Source organism: Coenobita brevimanus, chromosome 80 (genome assembly GCF_032717465.1).
Source record: "Coenobita brevimanus isolate Jiangsu-jjx chromosome 80, ASM3271746v2, whole genome shotgun sequence".
Taxonomy (NCBI): domain Eukaryota; kingdom Metazoa; phylum Arthropoda; class Malacostraca; order Decapoda; family Coenobitidae; genus Coenobita; species Coenobita brevimanus.
In genome coordinates, this window is record NC_137033.1 from 15932396 (window position 1) to 15956306 (window position 23911).

Here is a 23911-nt window from a genome sequence, read left to right on the forward strand (position 1 = left end):
AATCTGAGACAGAAGTTTATTCCTGACTATAATTTTTTTTTTTTTTAATTGACACGAAGATGCACTTGACAGGTTGGTGCTGACTGGCTGAATGCAACATTGCTTTATAATCTCTTTACTCGTTAGCATTATTAATTGACAACATATATCTGTGGGGGACATTTGTGTTGGTAAATGTTATTCGGACATGCTGCATTCAGCCAATCAGCACCAACCTGCCGAGTGCATCTTCCCCTCAGTTTAAAAAAAGGAAAAAAAATGAGTATAGTTTCGCAGATGGTCAGGTCAGAGAGGGAAAGGCAACGGACCAATCAGCGGCCTTCAGACTAAGGATTAACCAGGTATGTGATCCAGCAGCCGGCCATATAAGTCAGGGTGACCCGGGAAAAATTCATTCCTCTGAAGACGCCTCAGTGAGAAACTACTCAGGAATAAACATGTGTCTCAGACTCGTGTTTACACAACTCATATACATGTCAATGTTTCGACAACAATGATGATAATAATAATAATAATAATAATAATAATAAAATAATAACGATAATGATATAATATAAAATAATGATGATGATGATGATAATAATAATAATAATAATAATAATAATAATAATAATAATAACAACAACAACAACACATTCTACAAGGAGCATCTAGAGCGCAACACCCGCACCTACCAACATATTTACTCAGAATTGAATTACTGTACTTCGTTCTTGCCTAACCCCTAACCCTTCCCCAAACTTTGTTAAAATCAGATCAAAATTGAGTTGACTTTGCCAAGTGGAAGTTATATTTGATCTTTCCCTGTGGTATTGATCTTGTATATAAATCACAAAAACCTAGCTGTAAAGGTGTAATAATCAGAATAAATCACTCAGGCATAGGTGCTACGAAGCCTCCAGTGCCAATATCTACTGTGTAACTGGCAAACAAGCACACCCGGCCACACAACTCCTCTGGCTTCCAAAATGCCGGGGAAAAAAGAAACCCAGGAGGCCGCTTCTCATCCTGGCTTAAGTCCATCCGTATTTACTCACTTGCATGTCGGTCAGTTCCAGGTTAATAACATATCCTGATTTTCTTAACATATACTATACCTATAATGAAGAAAAATGCAACGAAGAAGAGTTTACTAACCTCCTTACTCCACAGCACGGGTCCTGTTCAAACTAACTCAAATTTCACCAATCTTCCTGTCTTAAATTAACTCATATTCATTCACACTCCTGTTAAACTAGTCTAGATTAACACACTATAACATTTTTGTAGATATTGCCGTTCGTGAGGGGAAAAAAATGTCCCAGAGAAGCGATCAGCATCCTCCCACCTCAACAGCTTGGCCAACACTGAACACGTTGTCAAAAATTTGCCTTATTTCTCAGACGCCTCTCTATTCGGAGATTTTACACCTAACTCCTAAGCGACAACCCCACCAGGCGACGAAAGAAAATAGGAAGTTGACCCCTTGAATCCTGAAGAAAACGAAAGCTTTGCCCGTGATCTAAAGTAATCTATCCATCTATCTATCTATCTATCTGTCTATCTTCCTATAACCAGGCACTTTTGGGCCCCATTATTAAAACTGATAGTGCAAGGGTGTGGAATTTTTTTTTTCTGAAAAATATCATGATGAGAGAACACGCCTGACCTCTCTGTATCGTTGCTGACTGCACCCTGTAATGTGGGATGCAGGCTAATTACATCTAACAGCTACATGTGTTCCATAAATCTACCTATACACCTATCAGTCTTAATCCCGAAATGGGTGGCCACAGACAAATCGCTTCCACGTCCCCCTACCCCCCACCATCACACTGCCCTCCCTCCATCTCACACCAGTGTCATTCATATACTTCACCCCGTCTCTCTCTCTCTCTCTCTCTCTCTCTCTCTCTCTCTCTCTCTCTCTCTCTCTCTCTCTCTCTCTCTCTCTCTTCTACAGACCGGAAAACATGTGCTCCAAGTTTAATCCGGCCTGTGGTGATCAGGGAAGAGAGAGAGAGACAGACAGACAGACAGAGGGGGGGGGGATCGATACGCCTTGGGTCAGATTCGAAGCTCAAACTTTCGGCTGGCATTAATTACTGTGAAGGGAGAGAGAGGAGAAGGAGGGAGGGAGGGAGGGAGGGAGGGAGAGAGAGAGAGAGTTATTTTTTCCTTTCAGTCTCATCCATTCTCTCCCTCTTCCTTGACTCCCTCCCTCCAGTCAGCCTTTCATAAATCTCCATTCTTTCGTCTTCGCCTATTCTCTCTTCCCCCTCAATTTTCTCCTTTTTTTTTTTCCGCAATTTCTCTCTGGTCTATTGATAATCTTACCCTGGCCTACAATAGTCTAGTCTTCCGGTTTTCCCACTAAGACCTCATGTGTTCCTACCCTCAAATATTTCGCAAACAGTTCCCTACATACTGAGATTGTGGAAAACGACACTTTTTTTTTTTTTTTTTTTTTTAGTGCACTTGCCATACAGGAAAAAGTGGCAGAAGGAACGTCTTGCATGAGTACTAAGGCCTGAAGGACATTTTACAGGAAAGGAGGAAATTAGTTCTAAAAAGAATGCATTTCTTCTAAAGGTAAAAATTAATACAACTAGTCATGCACTCTTTATTGTATGCATCATGCTGTACTCAGCAATCCTAATCAGTATCATTATCCTGACCTCATGTTTCCACCTGGAGATGGGATGAAATAGGGTCCAGACAGCAAGGAAGGGAAGTACGAAAGAGAGGGAACTATCAAAAATGGGTCAGATGCTCATTCACACAACATTCAAACCCCTGGAATCCTGACTTTACATGACAGACCTAACCATCAGCACATCTTTTTTTTTTGGGGGGGGAGGGGAAGGGGTATTTTTCTTTCAGGCGCTTTTACATTTGTTGCCAGATCGAACCAGTCTTTTTTTTTTTTTTACCCTCATGTTAAAAAATGCCACACACTTGTTATATCCTCTATACGCACTTCACATCCAATCAGTCCCCCAGACTCATAAGCCTACAAACCTCGCCTTCATATTCACTATTTTACTATACTCGTCGGCCTCCTTCTTGGCCTACCACACCTCCTCTTACCTTCAGACTCATTCTCATATATCCTTTTCAACATCGTAGGCTATCCATTTTGATTTTCGACATTTATCATCTATGCACACTATTTTATGTACCTGATTATCCTTAATCCACACATATTTCGCGAATCACATTATTTTTTATCTTATCCATTCTCGACATTAGCTGATACGCCCCGATAATCAATCCACTGCTCTGGCTCCTGACTCTTCGCTCTCATGTATAAGTCACACTCATACGTTAATGTGGGCGCTACAACACCCTCACCAAAAATGTTTAACGTGTTTGTCTTTTATTTGAGCCACTATAAATATCTCGAGAAAAAAGTAACATAATTTTTATCCTTTATAAAGTAAGTGCTTGTAACATGAAATAATAGCCTACTTGTAGTCCTAGCACGCACGACCTGTCCTTTTGCCGTCTGAGTATACACCCATCAGCAAAGGTTGTGCATGTCCTTGGGGGATACCTCTCCTATTCTTTTCCAACTAAGGCAAGTTTCTGTTTTCAGCCCATCTTCAGGTTGCCCCTTATCTATGGTTTTTCCTCTTTTTTTTTGTGTGTGATTCATTCGATTTTTACCTACATTTCCGTCAGAAATGACCAGCCTTTTAGATATCTCGCACTCAGTGAAATGAGTGAATTACAAGCCATTTTAAGGATCAGCCTACCCCGATCCCAGTTAACCTAGCCTAGATCCCGATAAATTCAGTCCTAACGAAAACAAATAACTGGCCTTACCCTAGATGTCGGCTTCACATTTCTGAAAAATAAGAGCAGGTATGCTAGAGCGTCTTCTACTCACTAAGGCCATCGTTGTCAGGATCTCAGCGGGTGACTGGCTGGAAATAAACCACGTGCCTCGTCCTGGGTGCCAACTGGCTTGATGTAAAATGCATTTTTTCTCCGCTATTAATAATTTCCGACAGAAGTATCATTTATGGAAAGGTGTTTGGCAAACACCTTGTGTTAGATCTCGTCTGTGAACGCTGTTTGCACAGACGAGATCTAACACTGGTACAACCCCAAAATAACAGGATCGATTATGAGATGAAGCGAGAATAATGCCTCAGATAACTCCGAGCGATTTTATCTGACAGATATAAAAAGATTGAGCATGTTAATCACGGTAACAGTAACTTTCTCAAAGTCGGGATACCTCGTACGATTTCAAGCGAACACCGGACAATTTCACACACCCGAGAGTAAGTCATATGAGCCTGAGTGTTAACCATATATACAGCACCATGCATACTTGTCTTCTTTCTGTACCGAATGACTAAACTCACGTGGGTAACATTTAGTACCTAAAGGGATAAAAATAAATGGGAAGAGAAAAAAAAAATAAATAAAAATAAACTAATGAGTCACCCATTTTTGCTTCCATTTTCTTTTACATACTAATTACGTTTTCTAATTCCTGATAATGACTAACTGAGATTTCTTTAAATTGGTTGGTTTATGCTCAATACCTCCAGATTATTTTAACATATAATGGCTCTCTCGTATTGAAAGCTTAATTAATGATTTGTCTAACTCGCCCAGGTATAAAAAAATTCTCCTAAAAGGAATAAATTGTCTAGAGACAGCCAAATGAGTGATGGACTCTGGAGCATTGTTGAGTTGTGGACGTGCTGGACAGCATTATAAGAAATGCTATGTGTAGAGGATAGACAATAAAAAACTAACTAGATGAGTTTATGTTGAGTGAAGAGGGGAGGTTGGGTGGTGGCCATTGATGAGATGGCAGAATGGGGCAGAGAGGTACATGAAAGAGTAGGGGAGTGAGTTGGAAAGAAGGCAGTCAGATGGTAAAGGATAGGCCAATATGGAGTGATTCTTTTGTGGCCATTCCATACAGGATTTAGGCAGCTGATTGAGGGATGAATAGAATGATGGATGCAGAGGCTACAAAGTATTAGCTGAGGTGATCATCTCCATAACTTAAGCCTGTGGTAAGTTGCCCACTATCCTGAGAAACACCACCATTGCATCACCCAAAGTACCACAGTTACCTTTCCTAAACGTTACCATAGATACTCACTGTATATACCATACTAATTCACACAGGAATGGACACCCGACCCAGCTGGTGCACTTGCTCGAACCAGGACTTGAACCCTGGTGTTAATTGGCTGGCAACAACATAGCTAATAATACTCGTCAGTCAGTTACAGCGGCACTTTGAAGTCCATTGCTTATAATTCTGATTCTGATTCTTCAGTTTGCTCCACCTCCCAGTATCTCCCCAAATGGGCCAGCGTTACTTGGGCTCATGTTCTTGGTGGCATAGGAGACCTCATAGCATCTCTTGCCTATCTAATTACTTCATATTAAATATTACATCTTCATATTCTTTTGTGAGCTATTTATATGATTTTATCAACATATTTTGCATCAAGAACCTACAACACAATATTACGATGTAGCAATCATATGCAGAATAAATCACTACGGAAGAGATGTAATGGAATCCCTAAAGTCACTTAGAATATGGGCCTGTGCAAACTGAAACTCCCATCCCTGCTTCTGTCTACCTTAACCCCTGGAATTTAGGAGACATTTTTAGTTTATTCTTCTATCTATCTATTTACCTATTGCCAGACGCCTTAATCCCATAAGGGGTGACCACAAACAAATCACCTCCATGTTGCCCTGTCCCCCACCATTTCTCTGCCCTGCTTCCAGCTCACACCCCCTTCTCTCATATACCTCTCCACTCCATCCCTCCATCTCATCCTTGGCCTTCCCCTCCTTCTCCCACCCTCCATCCCACTCACATACACTCTCCTCATTAGTCTCTAACTCTCCATCCTCTCCACATGGCTTCTTGCTTTTACCAAATAAACTTAGAAGAGGCTTTTCAATCTAGAATACGAGAGGCCTTCCCTAACCTGAATAAAATATTGCGGTCTGGTAGCTGCAAAAATTAACTAAAAAGAACATGTGATACAATGGGTTAAAATAGGATAAAATCTCTTGGGCACCATCATCAGCAATTCTCATGCAGTCCTTGTCCTTCTTCATACCTACTCTTCAATTCCTCTCCATTCCCTTCTCCTTTCATTGCCTCCCTCCATTTCCATCTACATTTGGCAAATGCTTGTTAGTTGTTACCCCTTCAGTACTATGACATACATTTTACCTGTATTAAGTTCTTACTGTCTCCAGATGATTTAACTTCATAGAGATTTCTCACAATCAGTAGGTTAAAAACAATAGCCATTATACTTCAGCATGATACACCTTCATAAAGCTATTTGTTTTATAGACACTTACAGTACACTATGTCCAAATTTCAACAAGTACTGTAATGTATAATGAAGCACATTTCTTTGGCTAAGCAATAACCATGATTCAGTTATGGTGCATAACCTGACTAGCAGTTTAACAGATCATGCTTTATATTTCCCTTGGACAAGTTGCATTGTTCTTGTCTGCTTTGCATGCATACATTATAAAAAGAATGCAGCCTGCCAAGTCTTAATAAATGTAGAGTTTGGCTCTCCAACAGAAATGGTAAAGCACCCCTGGGATGAACAATGACAGTAAAGTCAGGTCATTAAAAGACAGCCACAATTACTGTAACTGACTTCATTAAACATACAACCAACAATGTTACAATCCAAGTACACGCACACTCAGCATGATATACCACAGGACTGTTCACCTACGGGAATTACTCATCCCTTGCTACTTGAGGACAATCACAACACAGAACCATAATCTAGTTGGCACTGGAGACCTCGTAACACCTCATGTTTGTCAGCTTTATTTTGCATACTACACCTTAACCATCTCTACTCTTGTATTTTATTGTACTTGACCACCAGATGATCTTATTCAATCAAGGGTGAGTCATAGTAGCCCGAGTCTTAATACTGTCATCAGCCACCCTCCCATGGTTGCATCTTCTTCCATACTATACTTTATTTCAGTTAAAGCCAAATTATACTAATCAACTGTACAAGTCACAGGAGCCTAAGAGTTAATACTGCCACCATTGCCCCTCAAATAGTTGTGTCTTCTATTATATTTTATTGCAGCTGACACTAAACAATATTATTCAGCTGAGAGGAAACAGGAGCCTGAGTTAATATTCTCTTGCATGTTATTTTTATCTTTTTCATAATGGCACACTTTGCACCAGATGGACGTTGCTTGCTACTGTAGTTGTGACCCAGTATTTATCTAACATGAGCCTGGCGAAATGCCGGCTAATACCGTCATTCTTCTTTCATGGGGTAAAGAGACATGTGAGGGGTACTTTATAATTGGGCAGCTCTTCTACCCAGTCATAATGCTACCACTGAATGAAGGCATTGTTCTGCAGCATTATATCAGTAACATGCAAGAGAATAATAAGGTGTAATAAGCATGATGAATCACTGAAGAAGAGGTGTTACCAAATCCTCTAGGACAAGAATCCGACCCACAGTCCAAGGAGAGAATGAACAAGGACACTTTTCACATGACAACGTGATCCTGCACATCATTAATGATGCTCACAAGTTCATGGAAGAGAATATATACAGGTAGTCCTCATTTCAAGTCATGGATGTGTTCCAAAATATCACAACTTTTTCCATGCAAACCAGTACTGTTAAGAGCTACAAAGTCTCCATCAAATAAAGGGATTGGAAGCAATGAGAGACAAATGAAAGAAAAAAGAGAAGAAGGATCATAGAGAGAAAGGATGGAGGGTCAGAATGGAGAGGAGAAAGGAAGGAAAAGGGGAACAACAGGGAGGAAGAGAGAAGAGAGGGGAGGGGAGGGGAGGGGAGAGGAGGGGTGAGGAAGGGAGAAAAGGAGTGGAAACTAGCAAATAAGCTCTATTGGTTACAGTGGACCTTTAGTTGGCAACTTACTGGGGACTTAAGAGTAAAAAACATTAAAAGTGAGCTTCTAATGAGAACTTGCTGTAATATCAATAACTAAATAACTTTTGTTAAATGCACTGTTAATTTCATTTTTGTTTCTAGTGCAAGGAGCAACCTGGCCCAATTAACCCCCTCAGGCCGAGAACGTATTTTATATTATATTCTTGCTAATGGCAGATGAGGACAGCCATCTTCCACTCACTTTGCGTGCTACCATCAGATGCTTCTGCACTGAATGACAAGCCAAGTGATTTCTAAGAAAACATTTACTGTGCCAGGGTTGTTGACCTTATAGCTCGGAGTGTCAGTTAGGACATACTGTACAGTCCTGTAATATCTGTCTCAAATGCTTGATGGTGACAGGACAACTGCCATCATGTGAAATGATCAATACATGCTAGCATGGCCCATAATCTTTCAGCACAGATGCAACACCAAATGATTTACTTTGACCCAGAGTACCTGAAGAGGCCAGGTACAACCTTCATAAAACCCTTCACAGTAAAATATCTCCCTTACACTCAGTAAAATGAAAATGAATACTATGTCATCGGATTCAAGGGGTTAAGTGACTGATGCTATATCAGCATTTAGTGTTCTTTACAGTATCAGTACTATAAGTTCCCAAAAGTAGGCAAAGAAACCAAATTATGCCCACAGATACCTGTATATTACACTGCTCCAGTGAAAAATTAATGAATTTATTACCAAAGAAAATATCCAGTCAGACTACAGTATTAATCTCCTGACAATATAATACTAGGTATGTATTGCAATTTTATTATATAAACATTACACTGCATTACCAAAACTGTCAATCAGTGCAATATTATAAAAAGACAGTACAGTACTGTACTACAATTTTACTAACCAATTGTGGTGCAATATATGGTGCATCTGTCATCTACTTATATATATTTAAGTGTGTTCTTTCAAACTGTCAAATCCTCTACGAGTGAAAAAGAAGCTTTCACTAAATTTGAAGGCAAGTTATCCTGAGGCTGAGCTGTCGATGTAGGGTACTGTCATAGTTATATTTTACTGTATGATAGTAACTCCTTAGGTTACTGTATATAAGGCAAATTGAAGCTTATATCACCTAACAGACTATTTCTTCTCCAGTAATATTCTATCATAACATTTGAGGCACAACACTCAAGCACAACATTCCAAATTCTGCTTACATTCACAAATTGATCTAGTGTCTTTTTTGCTGCTATGTGTTTCTCCGACAAGAAATTCTATAAATATATTTTAAGCAAAGAACTAAAACTCCTAAACAGTCACTCATATTTGAGAAATGTTAATGTTATGCGGTTAATCTTTCTTACTGAAGCAGTTAATAGTTATCCTATATATTCAGAAGAACATTACATATATCTTTTCTTCTATTGTTTTGCAAAAAAAATATGTAAAAAGTAAATAAAATCTAACTGCTCTTTTGAATTATTTATACACCAGTTCAACTACCCACATCATTCAATTTCTGTACTGTCATACTACAAACATGCTTGTTTATGCCTGTTCTAGTTTATTAGAAAGTGAGATTCCTCAGGTGCATTATATGATACAGTGCAAAGCAATAACCTCTAATCCTATATCTTACTCACCTACACAGTAGCACAAAGTATAAAAATTTTGCAGTTGACAAAATAGTATGGTACAATATCAACTTGAATGAAAATTTTTTGTCATTTCTGCTAATGAAAATAATCTTCCCAATTTTTTTTAAAGTTTCTTTAAATACAGAAGAAATTATCCTGCATCAGAAAAAGTATGTGAAGATCATTTTGTTACTGATTTCAGGACAGGTCAATTGCTTTTTCAAGTCTGTAATTTCACTTATGTACTTTCCATCTGTTTTTGCTAATTCCTCCATCAGTATATGCCATGGATCAGCTACATCAAAGATTCAAAATTTAAATATAGTCAGCACAGTTTACTTACATAAGTAGAGTACCCATACAAGATGCACAGTCAATTTGACTGACAATCCTATTCTATTATAAAATTTAGACTAGCATTACAAAATGAAATTAGGTTTATAGTACTGTCATCAGATAGTCAGAATGCTTAGGTTAAGGCTACTTGGTCAGAGATAGTGCAAAATGAAGTAATTAAAAAAAAGATACTAAAACATCAAATTTCCAGCAATAATCTTGCAACCTCGGAAGACACTGGTGAAGTAACATTTAAATCTGACTAAAAACCATGAGACAAATCTAAGCTACAGATTTACTTATTTCACTCCTGAATAACTGACATAATTTGAATAACTGGTGCTTACATAAATCAAATTCACTGATCAGAACTGTATTAATATTTATATCCTTAATGATGAGCAGTCTTACATTATCAACATGTAACACTGACAACTACAGTACTTTATAGTAGGTTAAATGCATCATATATTACCATTAAGTAATGGTGCTCAGAGCCAGTAACCTTTTCAAAGGGCAGGGTTGTCTTGGTGCTGCTGAATTGTAATGAATTAGCACATCATCCTGGAAAGACAGAGGTGCATGTTTGACTACCACTGGTGGTAGTTTTGAATTTTTCTGGTCTCTGCTCTTGATCCAGCTCAGTGACACTTGGTGAATATGTACTAACACAGTACACCAATGTAACACTCAGATCTATCCTACCAATTGGAAGGTGAATTGTCCCTGAACACCATTACAATTAAATAGTACTGTATACAGAATAACCATGGACTTAGTTGCATGTTATGACAATGAGTCGTCAAGCCACTATCAAGCAACTTCTTTAGGAATCAGTGACCACAGGCTCTGTTCTGATGTAATATGCTGTAAGAGTTAATTGCAGCTACAGTCTCCATTCTTTTGTAGAGCATTCAAAAGATTTCTTTAATCTTCATCTTTTAAATTTTGCTGTATGACGTAAGACACAATGTACACATATACAACAATTGCAACTTTTCCAACATTCCCCACAGAAAGACACATCCACACAGGATATAGCAACACACACTAATACACTGAGTAAAGTATTTACAGTTTCAGATTCTTCATAACAGCAGTAGGATTAGATAACAGGAATGAATAATCTGTGATGTAGCTTTGAACATTAGTAACAGATTACAGTGCAGTACATCAAAGATGCTGTCAAGAGCTGTTCTGCTTGCATATATAATCAGTAAATTTGAGGATTAAGTTAATCAATATCACGGGAAATTTAAAATCTCAGTGTATACTGCTGAAGTGAACTGGGTGAGAGAGTAACACACAAAACATGTACAGTACATACAGTACATGGTAATATGTATACACTTGAGATAACATGTACTGTGTACACAAAGTTGCAACAACTTTTTTTACTCACTAATTTCTCTGGGAAGCACTAATGACACAGGGGAAAAGTTGTCTGATGTTCAAACTGTTTTGCTTTTTTTCCCCACTGATATGTTAATCTTATAAACATTGCTGATATACATGAGAAATACTGTACTGCATCTACAGTTTAAGTTTAATGGGTGCAATACAAGTATCTTTCCATACCTCACTTAGTTGAATTAAAGGATTTTAGCCAGAAATTCATTCCAGTATGGCCTGATGAGCATCAATATTTCATTCCACTGACATCGGAGATTCAACCAGTCTGAAGAACTGTAGCATGTCTGTTCCCACCTGACAAAGATCCTTACCCCCTCCATCTCAGTTGATGGCCATATTTAGTCAGACTGTAGGGTTGGTCTGACTAGTAACCAAGAGGCTTATTCATATCTCATAACTATGGCCACAACCATTGTATTAAAGTCTTGGGCATCACCCAGTTACAACAGGTGAAAACTGACTACTGTACAGGACAGTGTGCAACATCATATGCATACTTTAGATTCATATGTACAAACTCTGTATTTGCTGGATCTTCAGGTGTCCATGGTTTTAGAGAGCATTTCAGATTTAGACAGAAAGCCCTGCACATTTAGCATCACTAAAACTGATGATTGCTAAATGAGGTATTCGGGGAAGACTTAGGTATGGACCAAAGACACACCTCTCCCAGCTTGAATGTATCATGAGATGATGGGTACTGTATTTACTCAATCAACCATGAAATATGTAATAGTGATGTGTCTGGCATTCCTTTCTGTTGTAACTGTTTATATATGCAACATTCAACAAGTGAAACATGGATGCAAAGACAGATTGAAACATTTTCAACACCACATATCATTGGAGTCTTAACTCCAGTACGTGGTCTGGAGCAGAGTAAGTAATAAACATACTTATGGATTTGTAATAAAAAAGGGCAAGAATAACAACCAAGAATTTATTAAAATTACTACTGACTGAGGGAAGAAATATGACACATGCTACACACATGGTTGGCGCTAGGGTGTCAACACTACAGTGGTCCCAGCGGATGTGGAGAAGAGCGCGCTAACCTCACATGTTCACCACCACCCCCGCTATCTATCATACAATTCACAAAGATATGAACCACATAAAAATAAATAAGATGAGGCAATAAATGCTAGAAAATGAGTCAGGTGCATGGGATGCTCCAAAGATTGAGGTCATTGGCATGCTGTTGATGGCATATAATGTATACTGTTTACCAATTAAATAAATCATATAAATTTCTTCACTGATTTATAACTAACAGAAGCAGTTTATATTACCAATGTTACTGAGATCATATAAATATGAATAAATTTAATTTAAAAACTATGTAATATTAATATATGTACTTTCAGTATAGTAACTTCTACACAGTACTTGTGTGTTAGAAGTATACAGTATATTACTCATTCTCTAAAGTACTGTAAAACACAGCCACTTGTCACAGAGAACATTTTCCATACCTAGTGAACCCTTTCCATCGGATGGCATAATTTTTGTGCTATTCTTAACACCACTGGACAATTTTATTCAATTTAGGGGAAACATTCTGAACTGGAGGGATAAGATTTAGCCCAAATTGACCCCTTCATTTCTAGAGATCCTTACTAAGTTGAATAAAACTGTCTCATAGTAGCAAAAATACACACACAAAAATACACCCTGTGGCTGAAAGAGGTAGGGAAATAAAAAATAATATCCCTCATTGGCTAGATATTTACAGTGTACACAGTCAAATATAAAAATATTTCCATAAAATACACTCCATGAAAACCTGATCATCCTGTACGAGCATATCACATCTTCACACAATGGGCTATATCGTAAGTGGAATGGATGGCTCTGTAACACCTCTTCCTAAGTGATTTATTTTGAATACTATACCTTACATTCTCTTGTATCTTTTTAAATAGTTTCAGTATCAACATACAGTAGTTCACATTAATAATATACAAGAGGATACTGAAGTGTAATTTGGAGAATATATCACTTACGAGGAGGTGTTACAAAATCTACAAATCCACTAAGAATATAACTCTGTGATACAAAAATATTCTGTTTCTAAGAATATGCAAGACATAAGCAATTGTTTCTCAGTGAAGATTGATTTGGGATTCTTTAACACAAAGTTTATACAAAAAATACATGAGAAAAATTATTGTGCAACTGATGAAGGTATTATAATACAGAATATACGGTTACCCTCAATAAGACTTGCACGCTAAATCTGTATGAAAAGTTCGCAACTAATTTAGTAATCTATGAGTTCCAAATCTTCCTATTTCCTGGCAGTTTAAGAAAATATTTGACAATGAATTCCTTAGGGTACACAAAAAAGTTCATGATCTGCAAGGTTTGATGATTGTAAATGTCCTCCCTCAATTTAAAAAAAATATATATATATATATATATATCAACTCGAGCACGTGGTCATGTAACTCACTCTACAAAGTCATTACAGTATGTACAAGAGCTGCTCCTCTACTGCTGCTGGAAATATCATACATTGTTGTCATATCATAAAAATCTGAGTTTGGTGTCACAGAAGTCGGGGAATAAAAGCTAAAAGTTTATCCTACAACATATCAAATGTATTATCAAAACAACATGTTTATTTTCAAAACTGAAAAAAATCGTACATATCACAGTAATCCTACATCTTAACTACAATTGCTCCGTACCCAAGCACTAGCCCTGCAACTTGGCAGGACAGCACTTGTGTGAAGCATATCACTTAAAACTAATACAATGTACTTTTTAAAAATGCTTTATATACCAAAGACACCATAGCCCAAAAGGTTAAAGGAAATTATGTAGGATGTGATCCAAATTATTTGTCAGCAAGGGACAACCTAAACCTTGCTACCACCATTTATAAAAACCAGCATACGTGATCCAGGGGAGATTAAAGTCCTCCATGTCGCTACCCAGAGGTAGCCAAGATGATGCTGCAAATCTATTTTATGTCTAGGCAGTATTTTGGTAAACTGCATGCTACCGAATGACAGCAATTACTGGTTTTCCCAAAATCAAAATTTCAAGATAATTACCATTTTCTTAACATTTACTATATTTGTTTCAGGGATTTTTTGGTCAAACAAATTCATACATCACTGATGGTGTTATAATGACCAAACAATTATTTGTGTGAGAAATTTTACTCAAATATAAAAGTTGACAGTCCACCATTTTCTTTCTAAATTTTCCACCATAAGCACTTTTGTTACCAAGTGTGTTTAGAAGCCAAATGAGATGCATTTGCTCATTAAGAAAATCATCACTACTTTACTGATTTATCATAACTGAACTGTGACATCCATAATGGCCTTACGCTGCTGTCTGTCATTAGAGCAGGCTTACACATTCACCTTCATTTGTTTCATCACTAATTGTTGTCTTGTCTCAAGAGGTTTGATGTAACAATCACAGCTTACATCTTTGTCGCTTTTTCAGGCTGGCAAACCATCATCAACTTCTGCAAGCAGGTGTATGTCGAAGCTGGGGAAAGGGAGTCAATGATGTTAGCTATCATGCACGAAAAACATGAAGAGTGTTTGTATATTTCCCAAACCTCTACTTTTGAATGAGCTTAAAGAAAGAGATGAGGACAAAATTATATTCACATATATTACAAACTACAAAATATTCCATCAACATTATTATAAACAAAATTATATATTATAAACAAAATTAAGGAAATCAAAGAAATATTGTATGCAGTCATGACAGAACACAATTAGCACGTGAAAGCAAAACTGATGTATATGCAAAGCAGATGACATTAAACAAAAAAATTATAATACCAGGTAAAGATAACTCCCACTGTATCTATTAAGTCTGGGGTCGAAGAACCATCATGATCTTCTGAAGATGCATAGTCATGTTGTCTGGGGATGGACAGGCACAACATGATGGCAACAACACACATCAAGCAAAAATCGGTAAGAACAATAATAATAAGGCTGTAAAATTAGTCATGTCAGCAACACATCAGGCCACGTGTTGCAAGGTGCATGTATGCATGTTACACCTTCATGTATATTCACTTAAATCTGCATCACTGTCTCCTTTCTTGACTCCTTCATTTTTGTTTTCATTTATAATGGCTCCTAACTGCTTGCATCAGCCTCTGTCACCCAGTGGTGACTCTCCACACTGCTTGATCTCTAACAGTGTCTCCATCAGCTCAGCTCTGAGCCGAGATGGGGCCAGGGCCCGGACCCACACCAGAGGGCAACAGGGAACCGTGGCCCCCAGGCTACCACCCCAGCCCAGCAGTGAGGGGCACAAATCCAGGGGCAGCACCCCCACAACCAGGCACACAACAGCAAGGCAGCCACAGCATCAATACACACCCAGATGGGTGCCTTAAGGCCACTGGCACAGCCACTGGCCTTTCACATCTGCCACTAGGTTGCAGGGGCAGTTTTCCAGATTCGTGCCCTTGTTGGTGCCAATCTGTGTTGTAGTAGGATACAATGTGTGATGTTTAAAATGCATGAAGTGCAGTATTCAGTAAACAAGAGAGTGAAATGTGTCTGGGAAACTATACTGGCCAACTCTCTGTTAGTGACACCCTGAAAAGGTCAACAAAGGAGGAGGGTCAGGAGCTAGTCTTGTTGGCTAATGAAACAAGAGCTCCCCCTCTCCCTACCACCAGCTTTCCCATCTTCCTTGGAAATACCACCCTGACTGACTGGGACAACAGCCTATTCCTTCACTATGGTTATGTTCTGTATTTTGTATTATATTCTTCCTATCTTTATATGATTAAAATAAGGTTAAGAGAGACTTTTCAAACTAAGAGGGTAAGATAATTAAAGCCTCTGCACCCACTGGTGCCAGAGATGGATGCTTTCATGTAGTGGCACCGTGGTACCAACTGAACCTGGCATCTCCGATGCCCATTATATAAATGTTCCTCATCTCTCTCCACATTGCTAAAAAAAAAGGGACTGTTGGACTGGAGGAGAAGAGCAACTTCAATCTGCAGTCCACCAAGTTTGTATTTAGTTGGGCCTCGAACTACAATGACTACATCAACCCATTCAGCACTAGACATCTTGCTTAAGTTGCATAATGTCATATATTTATTAAGCAAAGAAATAATACTACACTAAAGTGAAGGAGTTAATTTTAACTTTCAGGTTCAGATATTATAAAGGTACTGTATTCTATGAGGAAACGTGATACTTAAGTCAGGCTTAATACAACATGCACCAAGCATCATCACTTGACCTGTCAGATCCAGCAAATGCTCAATAACCAGATGTTATGCTTACACACACAACAACTGAGACAAACTACATGAGTCACAAAAGTAAATGAATTGTGATTAATAAAATGAGAACAGGCAAAAACAATGGGGAGTTGTTCAAGAGCCACAAATTGGTTTTCCCACCAAAAGTACAGTACAGAAGCACTTGAGAAATTACAGTAAATCAGTTGCAAATGCAGTACAAGAATATAAATTTTTAAAGGACAGTGCATTCCTATCAGAAAAAATAATCTTTCTCTCTCTCTCTCTCTCTCTCTCTCTCTCTCTCTCTGTATATATATATATATATATATATATATATATATATATATCCATCCATCCATCATCCAATCCTACGTTGCCCCATGAGAAGCGCAGGAGCCCTGGGCTAGGCAAGTTGGTCCTGGCATTTAAGATGAGAGTGACCAGCCTCACTCATCCCTGAGTGGAATTACATGAGCAATAAACCCCAGCCACCCCTTGGATATAAACCTTCACCGGCTCAATCCGACTGGAGTGCTGTTATTACCCATTACACCACCAGGTGCCAAAATTTGGTTATATGGTTACCACCCAGCGTAGTAAATGGTTTCCTGGTGTACAGGAAACCATTTGGCTTGTCACTCAGTGTAGAGTCATCCACAGGCAGAAAGAAGAGGAATGAATGAAGGAAAGAAAGGCAGAAGAGGGAGTATAAAGTCACCCACAGGCAAAAGAAAGAGGAAACAATGAAGGAAAGAAAGATAGAAGAGGATGGATGGATGGAAAGAAGGATAGAGGAAAGGAAAGGGCAGACACCCGCGAGCAGCACTACATCGAGTGAGTGGATGGTAAGCGCCCCCACCTACCACATATATATATATATATATATATATATATATATATATATATATATATATATATCACAAAATTAATTAGCTTCTCCAACAGAATGATATATTTTCCATTTCATTCACACTACAACCAACCTATCTTATTCACTTAAGGAAGACTTTTCAAACTGGAGGAATTCTATATGGCCTCCATTTACCCCTTCACAAAGAGCAGGCTTTCCTAATCTGAATGACTTCATGATAGCAAGTATAAACCAGTAAAATGACATTAACATACTGAAGTATCTGACTTAATCAGCCCAAGGATATCTTTTGCATTTTATTCTTGCCCTCTACTGATTATAATATTCAAGTTATAACAGACTTTTTAAATGGAAGGGGTTTGATGTAGTCTTAACTCTGTGAATACATATGGCCTTCCTTAACCGAATAACAACAGAAATGTCTGGTGGCAGCAGGAATACGCTACAAAGCACATCCCCTGGAGTCAGGATGTTAATCTGGCAAGCAAAATGTTAACAATGGATAATCGAAGCAGCTGTCAAGAAATCTGATACAGAACATTAGGTGCACAATATAATACAGAGAGGGGAGTGTGATTTGTGCAACGCCACTACATGTGATAGTCACCACATACAGGGTGTTCTGGGAAAAGTGTGCCAGATTTCTGGAGGTTATTCTTAGTCTGCTTTTGAAGTTGTTGTTGTTGTTATGGACCTCGGCTCATCTGGACACGAACCCAGTGAACTGTAGACTGAAGGTGTCCTCATGCTGTCAACTGTCCTTTTGGGGGACAATGACAGAGTTGAGGAATGTCTGTATAACCAGGCAGCTCTGTTGCCCAGTTACACTGTACTAATGCCACCACATGAAGGTGTCTCTTTCCACCAATTGTGGGCTAATTCTGGGTAATAAGTGCTATGTCAACATGGATCTAATTCTCAACCATTCCAGACCTACAAAATGGCCTTATTGGTGAATTAAGAGGGAGACCATTTTAGCTCACCTGCTCTTTAGTAACTGTAGCTCCCACATGGCTGAGAACTGAACCCATGTCAACACAACATTCAGTACCTAAAATTGACCCAAGAACAACCTTCAGCAGTTTGGTACACTTTTCCTTAGACACCCAGTTCCATCATCTAGTGTACAGGTAAAGAAGACAACACTTGCTCAAGAAAGACAGAGTGATTGGTTCAAGGAGTGGCTGTGACTGGACACATGCATCACATCTTGACACTGAACAGACTTTGGTTGACACCACTACCTACATGTTACGTCCAACTACAACATCTCAATTATCTTTCGTCTCTGCAGGTACAACCATCATCACTTTCTGCATAACCACTGTAAACTTGCCTGATAAGGTAGGGGGGAAAAGGGCAAAAACATCATAAATAGCCAGCTACATAATGCTCCATTAATTTAGCAAACACATACTATGGATGATGCACACAAAAAATAAAAAAAATAAAAAAAAAATGTTAACAATGACATTACCATTAAAATCAATGGTTAGTATATACTGTAATGTTTCTAGTCATCTTCCAACTCTGAGCAACAAGGAAGGATCTGTACTAGTTTGTTTGTTAGACATGATTAAGAAAATGAAGATATATTTGTCTTTGTATATTGCATTAAGAAAATACTGATATCTCCCTGTGTATACTATATGACAGAAATACTGCAATATTATATATGTATACTGTTTAAGGAAAGTACTGATATCTCTCTTTGTATACTGTATGAGAAAAAAAGAATGACAACTCTTTCTTGCTATATATAATGAACTCATAAACAGTGGCTAAGTTCAATTCATTCATTAGATTAAACAAGTTGTGATTCCTATTATGGTGTATAACCTTTGATACTAGAGAGATACACCATAGATCAGAGGTGACACTAGACAATAATTTTCTGGACAATTACAACAAAAATTATGATGTTGGAAATAGCAATTATTGTCATAGATACATCTTCTGTCTTCTCGAAGTCAACTGTTTTCATTTGGTTATCTACATAAAATATTTCAAAACTGTAGGGGACCTCAAACAAACTGTAATAATAAATGCTGTGATTTACAGTAATGAGAGAAGTATTCAGTAATAATGCAAAAAACACAGCAGCAGCATTACCATTAACAAAAAATTCTGAAAATAAAATCAGTTTAGTAAAAAAAAAAAAAAAAAAAAAAAAATACATATGATAAGGGATCATGTAGGCACCTAAGGAAATGTGCATTTTATGACTGCTAGTCTGGGTACAAAATCAATACAGCACTACCAAAATCAAGGAGAGAACTGCTAAAATTCCACTGTGCTTAACACCTTCAACCTCATGATTTAAGATATGTTTTGCTCTTATTATCTCCAGATGATTTTATTCATGTTTGGACAGGCTTTTCCGAATGGAGGAGTTCAATACAGCCTTCTTTAACCCATTCATTACTAGAGATCCTTCCTACACTTAATATAATCATCTGGAATTAGCAAGAACTAGAAAAATATTTGTCTCCAGATTCAAGGGAGTTAAAATTATCAGCATGTTAGGAACTGACCTATAAAGATATTTAAATTAGTCAATCTTGACACAGGTCTCTTATTTGTTTGGTGTGGCAAAAACTGGCAGCACTGATGAAAATCCTTAGTTGCCAACACAGCAAATGAATATGAGTGAAAAAAATATATACAATAAAAACTTATTGCACTTGAATAGTACTCCAAAGAAACCACATACACATATGGCCCAACAAGCCTCAAAACTGTGGAAGGTGCAGGTATGAGTGGCATATAAATGGGTTACTGCCAACACAAGCACTGTTCAGGTTTAGTTCAAAACCACTGCACAGGCTACCAACTGGTCTCAAACAAAATATTAACCCAAACATTGGCAACATCTCAGGTAATTTTTTTTTTTCAGTCATGGCTGAAACACAGCAGAGTACACTTATATACAATAAGATCTCTCACCTAACCAAACATTTCTAATCTACAGCACTAGTAGCCCCTAGGCAAAACTGATTCTGAAGATCAAATTACAGGTTGGATGTCAATAGAGGTCTTGTGAGGTTCATCATGGAGAATCTTATTCTAATAAAGATCAATATACAGTGTAGAGATATGATTTATTTTTTGTCACTGTCTTCACTTCAGCTCTCATTTTACCCTTCCTTTCCATATGTCCATGAAGGAAGACAGTCTACAGCACCAGGGATTCAGCCCAGATTTTGTCATGAGAAGAACTTTTGGTTATCATTATTACTAAGATAGAGCTGCTTGGATAGTATTATAATAATATATTGACTAATAAAAATGTATCATGTGTTAAACAGTAAAGAAAACAACACAGGAAACAATCATTACTCTCTGAATGGAAAAATGAAAATATAAGTTAATAACTAAATGGCTACATTCCTATTCAGCATACAGTATGCTGCTACAAAAGCCCCCCACCCCCTCACCCAACTATGCCCATGTATAGCACAGCTCTTTTCTCTCTTTCAGATATGAATCAGAGAAGGTGGTCCATTATAATCTGCCTCCTGTTTCTCTAAGCTGCTTGCAACACCATGACTTTGAGTGAGTCATCAGTTTCTACATTAACACAAGGGTACAAGGGTCTGTAGCACCATGCTCCTACCCCATTTAGTAACCTACAACAGGACCAGGGAATTTTATTATGTTTTTATATTTTATATGTTCTACTCTGGCCATAGACTTGACAGTCTATTTCATAAGGCCCAACAGGCCTCTTCTGTGCCTCACACTTTCACATGTCATCAAGCTGGAGTTTAATACCCATTGTCCATAAAGAATACAAGCTGGAGCTGTCTAATTCATGACTGGTGTGAAGGATTTTGCTGGGATGTTTTTATACCATGTTGAAAGGCCTTGTGGATGACCAGAACAGCAGTTTGGCTTGACAAAAGTCAAAGCATCAGATCATCCTCTGATCCTGCCTGGAATCGAACTCCATTCCTTTCAAACAAAAGATCATTTCTCTGATCACTTGGCCACCACCTCTCCCTAAACTCAGGTGATACTATGACGGGCATAAACTTAAAAATAATTGAGTTATTAAGGCAACAATTAACCAGTGCTTTCATATGGCATCATCCAGGCAAACTGGGAAAAGTAATCATCCAAATGCATTCACAGGTCATATCTTACTTGATGGAAAGATGTGCTCTGTGAAGGGAGGAAGGAAATGCTGCAATCCAGTTTTATGCATGCTGTGTACTGAATGGTTATGGATCAATGTTTCTGGCTGAGAAAGACATAACTGTACTGTATTCCAAAAGATGTTGCCTGGCTTGCCACATTTCATGGGTTAAGTTTTGCACACTTGCACAGCTGTTCATGTTGCACAACAAAGGTCACAAACAAGAAAGTGAAGCTTCTTGAACTTTGAAAAACAAAATTTTGTATCTGAGAACTAGAGGAATTATATAGTTTTTAACATGTTAAGAATGTTAACATCTACCAGAATTTTTTTATAAAAATTCTGTATACACAAGTGTAAGTAAAAAAGAAGCTATTCAGTTCATATGGTGGGCATCTCACACATGAACACTTATATCAATATGAAAAAACAGTCACTTTGCCATGATTTACTTGAAAGGGAAGTCACTAGTTTTCTACATAAGTATCTGATGACATAAAAAGAAAGGAAAATTCCCTTACAGCAACAGGACTCCTCCATCCCCCTTCCCCCCAAAGAAGAAAGTTTAGTACTGTACTGGTACAACATTAATTCACAGTTGGCTTAGAAGAAATTTAAATGATCAGTTGAATCAATGAGACATGTTATTTAGATGTACCACATAACATTAAAAGAAAAGTTCAAGAAGCTACACAAAAGTGCTCATGAATGGCATGAGTACAAAAGGACTTACTCAGTGCCTCCTGGATAAACTTGGGCTTCCTCATTTTAATAAAGATGAGGTAGACAGGGATGCCAGTGGAGATGATGGCCACACCAATACCTGTGGGATAAGGATGGGGGTCACAACCTACACAACATTCAGTGACATTCAATTTCTTATCAACTGCTTCATTAGTGATTTTTTTTGCTTTATTCTTGCTGCCTTCAAGCAATTTTACTCAGCTTTAAAGAGACTTTTGAAGAGAAGGGGTTAATTATGTCTTTCATTGACTACTTCAATAGGAAAGGTCTTGACTTAGCTGAAGAATATTGTCCAAGAGTAGGAAGATTAAGCTAAAGCAAGAGGTTGGCAGACTGAAAATAATGACCCTTTTAGCTGAGACAGGTTCACTTGGGTCTTTTATTTGTCCTGACACCAAAGAGTTTAGTTCACATAGAAGCAATCCTAGCTAGAAGAGCACAGCATTCCCAAACTTCAGTACTACTGCATCTTCTGTAGAATTTAAGTTCTGATGCCTAGAAAGTTGTTACCTGCAGCACCAAAGCATAAAAAGGTATTTGCACAGAAAAGAGCCAATGTAATACATCATCATCATCATCATCATCATCATCATCATCATCATCATCATCATCATCATCATCATCTGATCCTGTGCTGCCCCATGAGGAGCATAATAGCCCAGGACTAGGAAAGTTGGTCCTGACATTTAAGATGAAAATGACCAGCCCCACTCATCCCTGAGAGGCATTACATGAGCAATAAACCCCAACCATCCCTTGGATATAAACCTACACAGGATCAATCTGGCTGGAGCGCCTTAATTACCCATTAAACCACCAGGTGCCATAGTTTGGTTATATGGTTACCACCCAGTGTAGTAAATGGTTTCCTGGTGTACAGGACTCCATTTGGCATGTCACTCAGTGTTGAGTCACCCACAGACAGAAGAGGAATGAAAGAAGGAGAGAAAGACAGAAGAGGAAGGAAGGAAGATAGGAAAGGGCAGTCACCTGAGAGCAGCACTATATCGAGTGAGTGGATGGTAAGTGCCCCCACCTACCACGTTACATAAATTTCATCAAAATATATGTAATAAATCAGTTTATGATTTAAGCGTAGACTCTACAAAAATTAACACAAGATACAAGCATTTAAGTAAACTTTTTGTAATGGAAATTAATCAATGGCTGACATTACAATGTTTGGCATTACACTGTTACATACACTGTACTTACTAGAGGCAGGCCACACTAGGAATGTAGGTGGCTTAATAAGGCCAAGAACAACATGGGAACTGTCAAAAGCATAAAGAAAAGAGCTAATGTACTGAGTCACTTGACCATATATGCATGTCCTGTGATTCCCTCATTGCTCCTCTGCACATACCAGTCTCAAGTGGGGCAGCCTGCATGGGGACGACGGTGATAAGGATGGTGGCCAGGATGTAGAGGATGGGCCACACCAGGTGCACCTTGATAGGTCGTTTAAGGTTAGGTTGCTTCCAGCGCAGCCATGGCACACACAGCACTGCCAATCCAATGGATATCTGCAAATGGGAGAATGGTAAATTTACCTCTTCATGACCAGTGTGCTATATATATGATGTACAGGTAACTCGCACGGAA

The 23911-nt window shown here is 38.2% G+C and overlaps 1 protein-coding gene across 6 annotated transcripts in view; it reads right to left on the minus strand.

The window, feature by feature from the left end:
• Positions 1-6644: 6644 nt before the first annotated feature.
• The window catches only part of LOC145409182 (large neutral amino acids transporter small subunit 1), a 183617-nt gene continuing 166350 nt past the window's right edge, over positions 6645-23911 (minus strand). For 2 of the 6 annotated variants that reach the window (XM_080279674.1, XM_080279672.1), the window contains exons 8-11: positions 23673-23832; positions 22296-22385; positions 18673-18760; positions 6645-14809 (exon numbers count right to left, since the gene is read on the minus strand). In XM_080279674.1, the coding sequence (XP_080135800.1) occupies positions 18696-18760; positions 22296-22385; positions 23673-23832 (315 nt within the window). In that variant the 3' untranslated portion in view covers positions 6645-14809; positions 18673-18695. Of the gene's footprint in view, positions 14810-15114; positions 15199-18668; positions 18761-22295; positions 22386-23672; positions 23833-23911 lie in introns of all 6 variants that reach the window. The other 4 variants (XM_080279671.1, XM_080279670.1, XM_080279675.1 and 1 more) reach the window with 3 other exon arrangements.